This window comes from Micromys minutus (genome assembly GCF_963924665.1).
Source record: "Micromys minutus genome assembly, chromosome: 6".
Taxonomy (NCBI): Eukaryota; Metazoa; Chordata; class Mammalia; order Rodentia; family Muridae; genus Micromys; species Micromys minutus.
In genome coordinates, this window is record NC_137975.1 from 52901832 (window position 1) to 52915860 (window position 14029).

Genomic DNA, 14029 nt, shown 5'->3' on the forward strand with positions numbered 1-14029 from the left:
CAAGTCTTAGTCCCCAGAGCCTCTTAGGAACACTTCAGTAACATGTAGGCTAGCCATTTGGCATTTTCTTGTGAAGAATGGACAGATGTTTAGGCACCAGCATGACATTCAGGAAGACACTAATCCTTTGAAATGCTCTCACTGGTGGCAGGGTGGGTGGGGAGGTGGGGCATGCTGTAAGTAGCTTCCTGTTCACAGAGAATATGTAGATCACTTCAGCTACGCATCATCTCCATGGGTGTAGAGGTGGAGACAGGATCAGGGCAGGGATAGCATTTCGCAACAATTCCTAGGTGGCCATGTTTCATGTGTAGACTATCTCCTGAAGTGGAAGAGAACGTTCCTTGTGTTCTAAGCAGACTGCAGCGCTTTAGCCCAATGAGTCCAACAGCAGCAATACCGCTCAGGCTTCCCAGCCATCTCCGGGTTATTCAGCCGGTTTTGATTTGGCAAAGCTGTGCACACACACTGTAATAATCATGTTAGAATGACTGGCGGAGAGGCAATAGCAGGGTGGCAAGGTAGGTTGCCTTATTATTTTGACAGGCCTTTACATCACTGAGAATTCACCTTGGGAGTAAGTTCAGTGGATACAAGAGCTTCTTTAGGACTGAGTTAAACAAAGCTCTCCCCTTTCCATTCAAACTCCAGAAGAGTTTCCATTCAAACCCAGGGAGAAGGCAAATGGTCTGTTTAGTTCTATGCTTAGGTTAGCTGTCTTAAGTTCCTCACTGAACTCAAGACTCACCTACACAGGAGCTGTGTGAACGACACTAAAGAAGAGGCATCTGACAGAGAGGATAAAGTTGGGATAGTTCTTGGATGCTGGAAGAAAGGAGCTCACAGAACTGGGACAGTGACTTCTGTTCCTGGATCTGACTGGAGAGAGAACTTGCCTGCCTGTTGCCTATGGAGATCAGGGGCCAGGATCCTGTGATCTCTCTAGAGAATTCCTACACTGAGGAATGATATCTATGTGTGTGGACCTGAGTAAAATAAGAATGAAATGGACTTTGCAAATATATGAATTGGTACATCTTTGTCTGCTTCTAGATAACTGATGAAGAGTCTTAAAGAATGATACTTAGCTGAAACCAGAGGTGTAGTCAGTTCTTAAAAACATGTCAATATTACTATATTGCTCACAAATTCTATGGATATGTCTATAATCCAGCTCCTGGGAGGAGTCTGTTTTAAATGGAGAAACTATAGTTGAGACTTAGTTTAACTGTTCTCTGGTCCTACTATGGATAGGTTAAAAATCCAATGTGAGAAGTGGGTGTGCTAGTGCTACTGTACCACATGTATTCTTAGTAATCTTTACATTGCTCAGATGTGTACTCCAGACTGAATGTGCCTTTTAAACAAAGGATTCAAATGCTTCAAGAAGGATTAATGGAATCCAAAGCATTGTAAGGAGTGTTGCTGAGCAATACATAAACTTTTAATGAACAGGGCAGACCATGTGCCTGAATAATCCTGGCCATCCAGAATGCTGTACACATTCTGAGTATGTCCACGCCACAACGACAGAGACTATGACCAGTGAGATGGACAAGAGGTTTTGGTCCTTTTGTTTATTATTCCCAGGGATCAATTCCAACATCTTCCTGATTCCTCTCCTCTGACTAAAGGGATTACCAAGAAATAGTTTGATCTTTTAACCCTCCCAAACTGAGAACAAAAAGTTTCATATAGGAAAAACTTCATTTCATGCAACAGGCACAGCGGATACCAAAATCAACAACCCTTTCTACCCCCCCCCCCACTCCTAAGTCTCTAAAAGTAATAAAAACCACACAACTCACCCTTTAGACTTGCCTAGCACACCTTGACAGGCAGCTATATTGTACTTCTGGCCCCTGCAGGCTGCTGTTATATTATGTGTTTCTCACAGCACAAGCCCCTTAGGCCCAGAGGCACCTGTCTGTATACCAAACTACCAGTGCCCATAGGCCTCTTGCTGGGTGTAAAGCCTGCCTGCTGTAATGGGAGAGAGACAGGAGGCATGAGAGTGGATATACAATGTCCACAATGGCATGGAATGTGAAGGGCTTTCTTGATACTTAGATCTGTAGGACTATTACAGCCCTTCACAAAACTTACCTATGGAAACATACACCAGAGCCTATGACTAAATACTTCAGGGTTCATTTCAGCTTTGACCAAAGGTCAGCATAAGGATAAAGTTGTGGATTAGGGAACCTGAAAATCTGCTGAGTGGTAGACCTGTTCTCTCCCTTCTTGTTACAGTTTGCATTTTAAATTACATTTTACTTAAACTAATGGCGGATGGATGATTAACTGGATGGGAAGAGGATCAAGGGAGAGGTACGAGAGGGTAAGAGAGGGATGGGAGCAGGCACAAACCAACCAAGCCAACAAAAAGAACAAACTAAAAGCTATCACTAGCACCAAGACAAAGAGCCCCGGCACATACCACTGTGAACCAACATTCATCCCTAAACTAGAGTTAGGATTTGTCCTTATTAGGCAAGGAGCTTACAGTAAGCTGAGGTGAAGTGATTGAGGAAAATGTTCTTATGTGACCAGATTTAACTGACTTTTTGCTCCTTTGGCAGCAGCTATGTGTGAGTGATGTTATACTGTCCTGTGAAGCCATGCTGGATGGCGGCAGAACAGGCACTCTCCAGAACCAGTCAGGGCTCTTAGCTCTGGTCTTTATAGGTCAGCTCCTGTGGTACTTACTTCTCAGTGGCTCTCACTCCCTACAAAGACTAAACAAAGACAGCCCGGTGGGGTCCCATTCAAACACCCAGTGAAACACAGTAGTCCAAATGGGTGTGTCTGCTTGAAAACCTACAAGATGTCACAGCTAAGAGAAAGGGGGTGGGTATTGTTGAAGCAATATAAGTCTCATGTATTTTTCTTTTTTGAAGATCTCTTTGCTTTATGTCAAGGGAAAAATTATTTTCTATTTTTTACACTTTTAGCTCCTTAAAAATCCTAACATTGCAGAATAAAACCATGATATCAGATTGCAGATTACCAGACTTCCTATTAAACATGTAAGCAATGTGACTATGGCGTTAAGGTAAAAGGGAAAGAATGAAATCGCCTTCCCATCTGCTGTCATACGCAGCTTCAGTGGGGAAGGGCAGCCGCTGCTGTGCTGCTGTAGGCTGTGCTTGTGCCTAGAGAGACGGAGTAAGGCTGCCACAAACTCACGGTGGCTGGGCTGTAGGTGAGACCCTATCTCACCCCACCAACCAACAGAACAAAAGAATCAAAAGGAAGAGGACAAACTCCCTTATATGGAGTAGGTAATTATATAATTAGCTTTATTTCTTTCTCAGGATTAGCTTTCTGAACTGTCTCCTGCCTTACTGGCAGTGCTGCCAGGCGATCCATCACTCACTTCCTTTCCCGGAAGACATTTTCCTCACAGCCTTGTTCAGTTCTAACTGGATTCTATCATTAGTCAGAACTATCGCTTTCTGAGAGGCAGCCACACAACTTCAAGGGATGAGGATCCCAAGAACCCAGGGAATTGAGGAGAGTTCTTACCCTGCCCCAGCCTGAGTCAGAAGGTCCCCTCTTACTGAGGGGTTTCTATGAGGAGAGGGATTGAGAGCTTGTGCTGACTGCAGAGGGTGTTCTAGGCATTTTTAGTGAGTGCTAGTAAGTCATTTCCTGTGAACAGCTGATAGGTAAGAACTCCCTCCTGGGATGAGTGAAAGTGAAAAAAAAAGATGGACAGAAAACTTTTAAAAAGGCTTACACTTGAGACTTTTTACATGGACACTAGAAATTAAGCAGGCGACTGGTTCAAATCACCATCTTCTAGGCGTGCTCTAAGGCAAACGCCAGTCTGGCTGGCCCCGCCAGGCCCTGGGGTACAGACAGACACCCACCTTCCTTCTGGCTGCCTGCAGCACTCTGCTGTTGCAGCAGGCTCTGGCTGTACAAAGTGGGCAGTGCCGCTGCCGCATACTGCTGAATTCCTGAGTAGGCCTGGGTGAGGGCATCCATGGTGCCGGCTGTACCATTCGTCAAGCCGGTGGCGCCAAGTCCTCCATTCAGAGCCGCCATACCTGAGAGCATTTGAGCAACTTTACAAAAAACCCAACAATAGAGAAGAGAAACAGCACTTATTCATTAGTGCTTTCCAAAGGAAGTCAGAATCATTTGACACAGTACAACATCAAGTGCATGCAGCTCACACACTAATTAAACCAACAGAAAGTAAAAAACAACACAAAACCACACAGAAACGATACATATGGAGAAATAAATCACAATGATGGGGAGGAAAAAGAATTAAACAATGACAACTCCCACCCTTGGCCAGTGAGGCCCTGCAGTCAGTCAGACAGAACCACTGCATGCAGTGTGCTGCTGGCAAGTACATGGGGTCTTTGTGAAACACGTACCCTGCTTCTTAGAGCTGGGAGCATGGAAAAGAAAGGAAAACCCAAACACATGTCCACTGCTGTCCGCTGACTCGGTTCAGGAGGCTTGGGAGCAGAGAAGCCGTTCACGGTTGAGTGTGATGAGGAAGGGGCAGAGCAGACAGGTCCTAGTTCTGAACCCAGTATGTCAGCCGTGCCATCGACACGACACGACAGTCAGAGGGTGATGTGAGCAACTGGGATTTGGGAACACATAACCAAGCTGGTTCAGAATGGTGGACAGGACACTTGAGGCTGCTTACACCCTGTGTAAGGTGTGTGTGTGCATGTGCACACACTGTAATTGGTATCATGGATCCTAGTGAACTGGAATGACACAGTCTATAAACTGGGATTCTGGAAGCAGCTTAGCAGACCAGTGTGTAATTTTCTCCTTGTATCCTGGCTGCTCTATTCTGGGTGCTGACTGTGACATTTTCCTAGAGTACCCAGTCAAAACCAACAATGCTTCATTGAGTATGAACTTGAACATGAATTCAGGAAATGGAACATGTAACACAATTGTAACACAATTGCCTTTGGTTTTTTTGATTGAAAGGTTTTGACTGGAAACAGTGTTAATGTTGGTGGTAATGGAGGACAGTCAGTAAAGGCCCTGGCAAGGGGAACCAAGTCAGCAGGTCCTTTAGTGCCACCACTTGCTGTCTTCAGGAAGGAAAGGAAGTGGAGATCCCTATCTACAACGTGTGAGCTTCTGCTATGTGGACAACTTCCTCTCTCAGACTGAAAGGCCAGCGTGTGGGATAGGAAGCTGTCCATGACTTAGCAGTAGAGGACTCTGCTAATGCTCTGGGTTTGGAGATCTGAAGGAGACTGGACTGGGTCTTGAGGAGCCAACAACTGTCTTCATAGAAGCTGGGTAAGGAAAGTCTGTAGATCTCAAGGATAATTTCCAACCCTTGGAGAAAGGAAGTAATCCAAAGTCATTCAGAAGCTACGCCCAGTAAGCCAAGGATCTGCAGCACCTCCTCTAGGTTCTCAGTAGGAAGAAGTCTGTTTTCTTCTATGCGGTCATGCAGATAAGCACTGTTAGAGAGCTTAGAGTCTGTCCCCTAATTACTTCAATGATTCCTCAGACACCAACGAACCACATTTACACTACTGCCTTTTCGTACCACCCATCCTTATTGTTGTGGCTGCTAAAGGGCTAGAGAGCCATTCTCTTTACTCTGTTGGTTATGGTTTATGCACACTGTTCAGTATGTGTATGACACCTCTGAGTATGTGAGGTGGCCTGGAACAGTGGAATGGATCTTTCAGTTCCACAGCAGGTATAGGAATGTAGGCCATCAGGCTGTGGACTCAATTCCTCTATAGGAGGAAATTCTGGAAGGAAAGTGACTTGCCCTCTACCCCAAAGTGTGTGGATTCATGTGTGCATAGCAGCCTTTGGAACTCTGGGTAGCCTAGCTGCCTGACCTGGACATGCTGAGGCCTAAGCTCCACTCTAATGAATGCCTCCAAATCTACCTGTCATAGCTTATCAGATAAGGGCTGTGGAGTATCCATGCACTGCCATATAAGTCCCATATAAAAGATCCGACTTAGGCTGGAGCTTGGAATTCTGCCTCCATGTTGTCATTTTCCACCTCTTAAGACAGAATCAGTATGGACTAAGGAGAGAATGTGGGAGGCCTGCAGCTACACCAGGCAACATCCCAGCCCTGCCCGCCATCATTCTTCCTAGTATGTTGTCATAGCTGGTTGTGTTCTCAGACTATATACTCCAACCAAGACTAATTTCCTAGAAGCTCTGCTTGCTTCTGCTGCCATGATGCATGTAGAAGACAACTCCTAGCCTTATATTCTTGAGGAAGTTTCAGGGAGGCACTGAAATAGATGGGGTAGAGATGACAAGGTGGGGGGAATTGGTCACATCTGGACCTGTGATACAGCTTAGTTTACCAGCCCAAAGCCTCCCTATTCTATGACATAAATCTTTCTTGAGTAAAGAATAAGAGGGGTCAAAAAGTTCTTTTAAACAAAAATGCATTGAGAATATTTATACTATCTTGGAAAATACATTATATATTTTGGAATTATACTATCTTGGAAAATACATTATATATTTTGGAATTATACTATCTTGGAAAATATATTTTAAAATCTTGGGAGACTATGGGTTGGCTAAGTTCAGGGAGTAACAGGTCAAGGACCATATGGAAGCATCTGAAGAACCATCAGGAGGGATTCAACTGTGGAGAGCAATTCTCATAAATTAGCTGACGTCATTTTATATTAATCATGGTATCAAAGTTAACACTTATCAATTCAGCTGTCAATAGCTGATTACCTCTAAAAGCCTCGGACAGTAGAAGCAGAGGTTGGAGAAAGTTTAGTTGAATAAAATATTTCCATTTATAAGAATAAAGCGTTTCTTTGGGAAAGCTGAGCAGATCAGTTATTTCCCCATGTCACCTAAAACCCTACTCATGCTATTTAGATAAGGGAATTTGGGTACAGTGAGAGGTGACACACTTATGTAAGAGAGGTCTAGGTAGTTGGCACGACAATAGAGTTGATATGTCACCTGACCACTAAGTTGTTACATTTTAATTACTCTTCAGAGGTCTTTACTCACAGACCTAAACTAGTTAAAATCAATGTGAGCACCGTGGAGATGGTGCTAAGCAGAACTAGAGGGAGTGACCATAAATAGATGGCATTTATTTGCAAGCCACTCTTCTAGGAGACATAGGTCACACAAAAGAGTGAAAAAGTAAGGGATGTATTAGAACAGCTCTAGCCTGCTAAGCTACAAGCTAATAAACAAGGATCAAGGGAAAGCGACTAAGTCACAAAAACGAGTATGGACACAGTTGCACTTCCGTGTTTGGCTGTGCTCTGGTACAGAGTGACATTGGTCTCCATAAACTGCTGGAAAACAGATCAGAACAAGGACTCCACAACGCAAATAAAGAGCTGAGCAGGCAAGGGTGGTGCACTTAGAGCCTCTTCTGTCCCATAGAAGAGTTTGAAAATAACTCTTCGCCTACTGTTTATGACTTGTTACAGTGCAGGAATCACAGTTTTAAGGACAACATGCTAAGCCATGTAGAAGAATCATATAATTAAAAGGAAGGTTGCATTTCACTTACATTTAGAAAAAAATCAGATAAAGGCTTCTGGGTGGATATATGTGCTCAGAGCATTTTTATCTTAATGAAGGTATTAATATACAAAAATATAAAAAATATACCTATGCTTTATATATATTAATCAAACTAGATGCAAGCCCTGAATGACTCAGATTCTTTTTCATCTTGCTGATTCTGGCAGGGCTTTTTAGCTTCATTCATTAATATACAAGGGAAAGGTGTTTCAAACAGTTTAACCTAGCAACTCATCTGTGAACCATTTTAGAGAGGGGCGGGTCTTCTAGCAGGGACATGGTCCATGTCTAGGCGAAGATGTGTCATCTACCTATTTTCTCTCTGGCTGCTTTGCTCATGGAAAGTATGTGGTTCTGTTCAGAAAACCAGAATGCTCTCCTTACTGAGCCATAGAACCACATGCTAACCATTCCTGGGACACAGCTGGAACTCCGGGGAGGAAACAGTATGTAAGGTGTCATGAACTGAAAACGTACTTTCTGATTAGCTTCAGAGAAGGATCTGGAACAGGTGGCATCATCTCTTTTGAGGAAGAATGAACCAAGAGGATACTTTTCCCTCAAGGGGTTTTCCTTAATATGTAATCTGAGATAAGCAGTAGTAAATACTCCCTCCTAGTTGATGCTGAGGTTGTAGAAGAGGTTTGCACTAGTAACACTTAACAGTCAAGAAGGAATATATTTCCTTTTGTGCATACTTTTAAATTATACATTCTCTTCCTGGTTCACACTGACTGGTAGGTAGGGGAATGTGAAATTTAGAACAATCTTCTTGTCAGAAACTATGCATATTTCTATTAACCCAATTACACTGAAAAGCAACTCAATTTGAAACTGTTGTCCTTGCCAGAGCAATCTTTGTATAACATGTGACCCCACACAAGGACTAAATGTGGTGTCTCATCATTCAACACAGTTCCCCTTGGGTCCTCACAATAAGAATGGGAAAAGGCCAGCAACACAAGACAAAGCAGGTGCAGAGGTGCAGGACAGGACAAGTGGACACACAGCAGTCATGAGCACGTGCTGAGGAGGACAACCATCCCCACTGGCCTGTTACTCTGCAGACCAAGGACAGGCAGGCGATCAAATCAAGGCCTTGTTTGAGGGGAACTAGGTCCTGGGGCAAGAGAAGCAGCATGAGGGATGTATGCACACACATCCAAAACCCAGGTGAAGGGCAAGTAGGCTGGCACTGCCGTAGGACAAGGTCAGAAAGAGGAGCTGCACCAGAAACAGGACTCGGGCCTCGAGGCTCCTAGGTGGCTGCTGGAAAATGTAAAAGCTGGAGGCAGTTTTAACTGGAATAAAACATTCTGGCTGTCACAAGGTCATCAGGCCATGTACTGTATCCTAATTAAGAGCTATCTCATATGTGCAAGGAAACTTTTTTTTTTCTTCAGAATCAGATAAAACTCTGCCCAGTTGTTTTCTGATTGTTTGTGGCTTCCCTAGAGCATCTAAATAAAAAGACTGAATAAAACCTAAGATTATCTACTTATTAAAATCTGGTTTCTTACCAGGATTATATGAGTTAACTTTTATGTGGATGCATTTTAGACTCTTTAGATTCTTTCATTACATTTATTTCTGTGTATGTGTGAGAAGGGAATGAAGATATGCTTGTGGAGGTCAGAGGATAACTTGTACAAATTTGTGACCTCTTTCTACTGGGAAGGTGGGCCCAGGGGTTGAACCCTTACCTGAGACAACCTTTTTTTTTCTTTCAAGTTATTACTTTTTGAACTTTTAAATGTAAATTAAAGTTTTTGTTTTAAGATAACTATGGTCTGATCACTCAGTAAAACAGTTTACTGCTTACTAACTCATGCTTAAAGTGAGGTAAACGGCCAGGACCTACTTATTATCAACTTTAGCAGACAGTGTTACATTGCTTGGGCGGCCTGGAAGACAACTAGGTCCACAGTGCAAACACTCTGTTGGTTGCTACAGATCTCCTGAGCAACTAGGGTAACCAAATGGATGGATAAGCGAGTTAGACATCCTCCTTGTGGTTGAGGCTCAGTTTCCCTAATAGAAAAGCCCACATCAAATGTGATCTGCAAGTGTGACTCATCCTAAGGCCTGGGCACTATTCCCACATGCACCTGAACAGCAGAACAGTGATCTGTGTGGGCAGAGGCCAGCTGCCTTCCTAAATGAGTGAGCTTATTTCAGAATTAAGTGTAATTTGGTTGCTTGCCATGGTAAAATGGCACCCTCTAAGTCTCTATGGTAGAGACTCGGCATCTCTAGGGTCTTAATGAAGATAGTTCTCCTCCTTGCACTACTTCCCTGCTACTCAATTCCATGTCTGGCTTGTCAGGGACTAGGTTCTTGTTCCTACACTTGTCTGAAAACTTTGGCTTTTCAAGCTGGAGGGCACCTCAGTATCATTTGGCCCAGAGTTTTCAATTTTCCAGTGGAGACTGTAGGCCAGAGAGGGGGCTGCATTGTGCCTGAGCTCATAGAGCTGACTGGCAGTAAAGCTGGACATATGGTTCCCAGCTTCTGCGCCACTAACGTCTCTATTACAACCCCTGTCCTGAAGAAGGGCTGAGAAAAACAAAACCAAATATCCTGGAACCTGAGACTATCTGTCAAAGCACGAACTCTAAGGATTTGTACTTACACTACACAGTGGAAAGAAGCTAGGGGTGGGGTGTGGTTGGTTTAGAGATGAAATCAAAGGGGAAATAAAGCTTCTGCCTGTTGAACCATGTGCTCCTCCATCCCAAGTTTTAGTTCTCCCCATTTCATATCCTTTTTGTGGTCAATTCTGCTGACCATTTTCTGGAGAATTTAGGGGAAGGCTGTCCACCAGAGCAGCAAATACTCACTGTTTATGGTACCTGCTAGTGCATTAATATTATTCAATCCGACAGTGGCTCCAGCCAATCCTTGCAGAGTCCCAAGGGAGGTCAAGGAATTCATGGCTGCACCAGCAGTAGAATTGGGGGTTGAAGCAGCCACTGAAAAACAGAGAAAGAGAGAAAGTACAAAATGAGAGCCAATTGGAATGGAGAGAAACTTGTTGTCACTAACAGGCAACTGTGGTGTTGCTGACCCGTAATTCTTTTTTTCCTTCACGTTTTTCTGTAAAAGACAAATAGAACTGACTTGTAGGCCCTTTGGCACGTGGACTTGGTAACTGAAGAGATCACATGGTAGGCTGGTCTCAGTGGGACTCTGCCTCATTGGGCAAGGCTTTGATTTCAGTCCCCACCTTTGCAATAGCCTGCCTCTATCTGTTTTGCCAGCATAGTGAGTATTCTCCTTTTGGTTTCCTGGGGGAAGACTGTGAATGACAACCTGCAAGTTTAGATTATCCTGTTAGCCCCACTGTAGGAGACTCTTAAATTTATATGTTGAACTATTTGGTCACCACACTTTCTTTAGTTATATGTAAAGTCTTTTTAGACTTATAGCCACTGTATATTACATTACAGTTTACATTCATAGAAGCATCAGCGTGGACATTTCAATAATCATTTGCTATTCTAACATTTTAGATCACTAAGTTTCTACAAACACGTTAGTTTAACTTCCTTTCTGTGAATGCTCTAATAAAGAGCAGAGGCCTTGAATTGATCTAGATAGACTGTCCAACTCTGACAACGATTTTTACTGCTTATGTATTTATATGTTAGTGTTAGTGTATTTGTATCGTATGTTGGTACCTCTAGAGACCAGAAGAGTGAGTTGGATCCCTCAGAGCTGGAGTTTGTGGCCATCTAACATGGGTAGTGACAGCAAACACTTTTAACTACAGAGTCATATTTCCAGCCCTCTGATTCCTACTCTTAGTCCTTGTTTAACTTTAATGATTTCTAAATGTGAACTTTAATATTATTGAAAAATTATTTCTGGAAAATTTTGAGGTCTGGGTTGAACACAGGTCTTTTCAGGGATGAGGTGTGTTTGATTACACAAAGTATTAGGGGACAAGATATATTAGAGGCCTTTTCAAGTGACTTGGGGACTCTAATCACCCATGTAGGGCTCATGTGAGGCCTATTCACTGCTATAAATTCTCAGAGGGAAATACCTATAGCACTTCTCAGCACTAAGTTTTGAGATCAGTATTTTTATTTGTAAGTTCCTAACTTCATCTTATTCTAACACTTAAGCCTTCTGGGGTTCCATAGGTATTCTGAGATGTTTTTCTGTTGGATACTCACCCAGGCCATACGCTTCCTGTATTCTTTATGCACCAGGAGTCTTAGAAAGTTTCGCTCAAGATTTCCTGATTCACCAAATCTCTCAAATGTATTTAAGCTGCTTCCTGGGTTTGCCTTTTTTTTTTTAGCTTAACCACTTACCTCTCAGCTTCCTATATCAATTCACTACTCATTGATGTGATTAAAATACAAACAACATCTTACTGTACATGCTAGTTTTTTCTCTTCCAGTGGGAGTTCTCTTTGATAACCTAGTTCATCTAAATTATGCATATCTGGCATATTTCCCATGGACTCTATCCAATGTTAATCTACACAAAAAAGCCTGGACCAGACTGTGCCAGTGAATAAGGTGAGAAAACCATTTATGATGGATATTTGAATTCTAAACTAGAAAGAAATACTAGGAAGAGCAAACCAAACCAGTGTAAGTGACATGTAAGGATATCTGTGGGACCTCTCTTATTATATTATTAAAAAATGCTACAGTTACTATCTCTAGACACTGTCCTATCAAAACAAACAATCCATTTCCTCTTTCTTAGAAAAATGTATAAATCTCTAAGGTTTGAGAGATTCTGTGGCATTTAGGCCACAGACTACATCAGGTTCCCTTCTCCAGTACCTGTCCCAGTATCAAACTCCTAAAGATGAATTTAATAGCAGCCCACCTAAGAGTGAGAAGGTAGGGTAGGGTTCCCCTCCTCACAGCTCCTAATCTAGGACTATGGCTCTTCCAGGGAGAAAAGACTCTTCCATTTCTAATTAGCCCTATTCTCTTCCCTTCTGTTCTGTATTGCACAAGTTATACAGTAAACCATGAAGAATGTAGGACTTCCCCCTAAACAGCTTGCTAGTGGAGTTCTGGCTTCATTTTTACCTTTACATCATCACTGATAGGCTGCAAGTCTGCTAGAAAAGTTGAGTCAAGAGGAATGTAACCTATGGCCATTGCACTGAAATTCTTCTGAAGATTAGAAGGGTCAAAAAAAGCATTCTTCCTACACTAGCTCTTTAGGATCACAGGTTCTTCTAAAGGGATTTATTCATTTGAAACAGAGATAGGAAAATTTAAGCCAAAAGTGCTACTGGGAACATTTTTATTGATTTATTTATCTTTTTTTGGTAAGCAATTTTGAGTAGGTTGATGGTTCTGATGAAGCAGAAAAAAAAAAAGAGTTAAGGAATGTCTTCCTGAGGTCAGTAGGTGTTTCCAGGATGAATTCAGAGATTATCCTATGAGGGCCAGGCTTTAAAGGTATCAGATTTCTGAGGCTAAGAGTTACAAAAACAAAACAAAACCCACCCACCCACCCAATCAACCAACCAACCAACCAAACACCCTCCAACCCACCTCCCCCCAATTTGGAATTGTGCTAACAACACCTGAATGTGGTGACAATAGAGAGAGATGTCAGTTAGGAACCTAAACGGATCAGGCAAAGAGACAATGAGGAGAGCCATTTAAAGAAAGAAAAAGCACAAAAACAAAACACAACCTGCCACTCATAGCTCAAGGCTGCACCTTGAATGATATCAAGGGCACCAGGGCAGAGCAACAGTCTTCACTACCTTAAGTTTGCTAAGCTGCTAAGCAAATAAACAACCTAGAAGTCAGTCTGGGAGTGAATGAGGAAGTGACTGAATGCCCAGTTGTTAAGAAAACATCATCATAATAAGAAATAAGATGGAATCGATAACATAGCAAAAGAACAGACAGCAGGGGTCCAGATATTAAGACTTAGCAAGTGAAGAAATCAAAGAAGATATTAAAAAGATACTCAATTGAGGGAAATCCTGCTTAATGAATGGAAGAAAGGTGTATGTCAATAATGCTTCATCATCAAAAATATCAACGAGACAAAGAATATAAACAAAGGGAAATCCTACAGCTGAAAAGGAGCTGCAATAAATTATCTCACCACAGGGCTCAAGAGCAGATCTGTACCAGTGTAGAATAAGTGAGACCAGAAAAATGCTCCAAAGTGTGATGGCTAATAATTTCCCAAGTCTGGTGAGAGACACTGATACATTCAAAAAATGAAACAATTTTATGGATGTAAATTGCTATGTCAGAAAGGACCCATATCCAGTTATATAAGTGCAAACACTGAATGTCAAAGACAGAGGAAATTCTGAAAGCACCAAAGAAAAAGATCATCATACAAGAGGATTCAAGAAAGAGTCAGTTGTCTTCTCAGTAGAATTAATGCATTCATAACAGGATAAACTCAATGCTAGAAGAAAAAAAACAAATCCAAACAAACTGCCAACTAAAATCATATCCAGCAAAATTATCTTCC

The 14029-nt window shown here is 42.4% G+C and overlaps 1 protein-coding gene across 13 annotated transcripts in view; it reads right to left on the bottom strand.

Moving 5' to 3' along the window:
- CELF2 (CUGBP Elav-like family member 2) overlaps positions 1-14029 on the bottom strand; it is a 291604-nt gene that overhangs the window by 8058 nt on the left and 269517 nt on the right. For 5 of the 13 annotated variants that reach the window (XM_080918101.1, XM_080918106.1, XM_080918100.1 and 2 more), the window contains 2 exons: positions 10398-10517; positions 3876-4073 (listed from right to left, as the gene is read on the bottom strand). In XM_080918101.1, the coding sequence (XP_080774227.1) occupies positions 3876-4073; positions 10398-10517 (318 nt within the window). Of the gene's footprint in view, positions 1-3875; positions 4074-10385; positions 10518-14029 lie in introns of all 13 variants that reach the window. The other 8 variants (XM_080918103.1, XM_080918108.1, XM_080918111.1 and 5 more) reach the window with 2 other exon arrangements.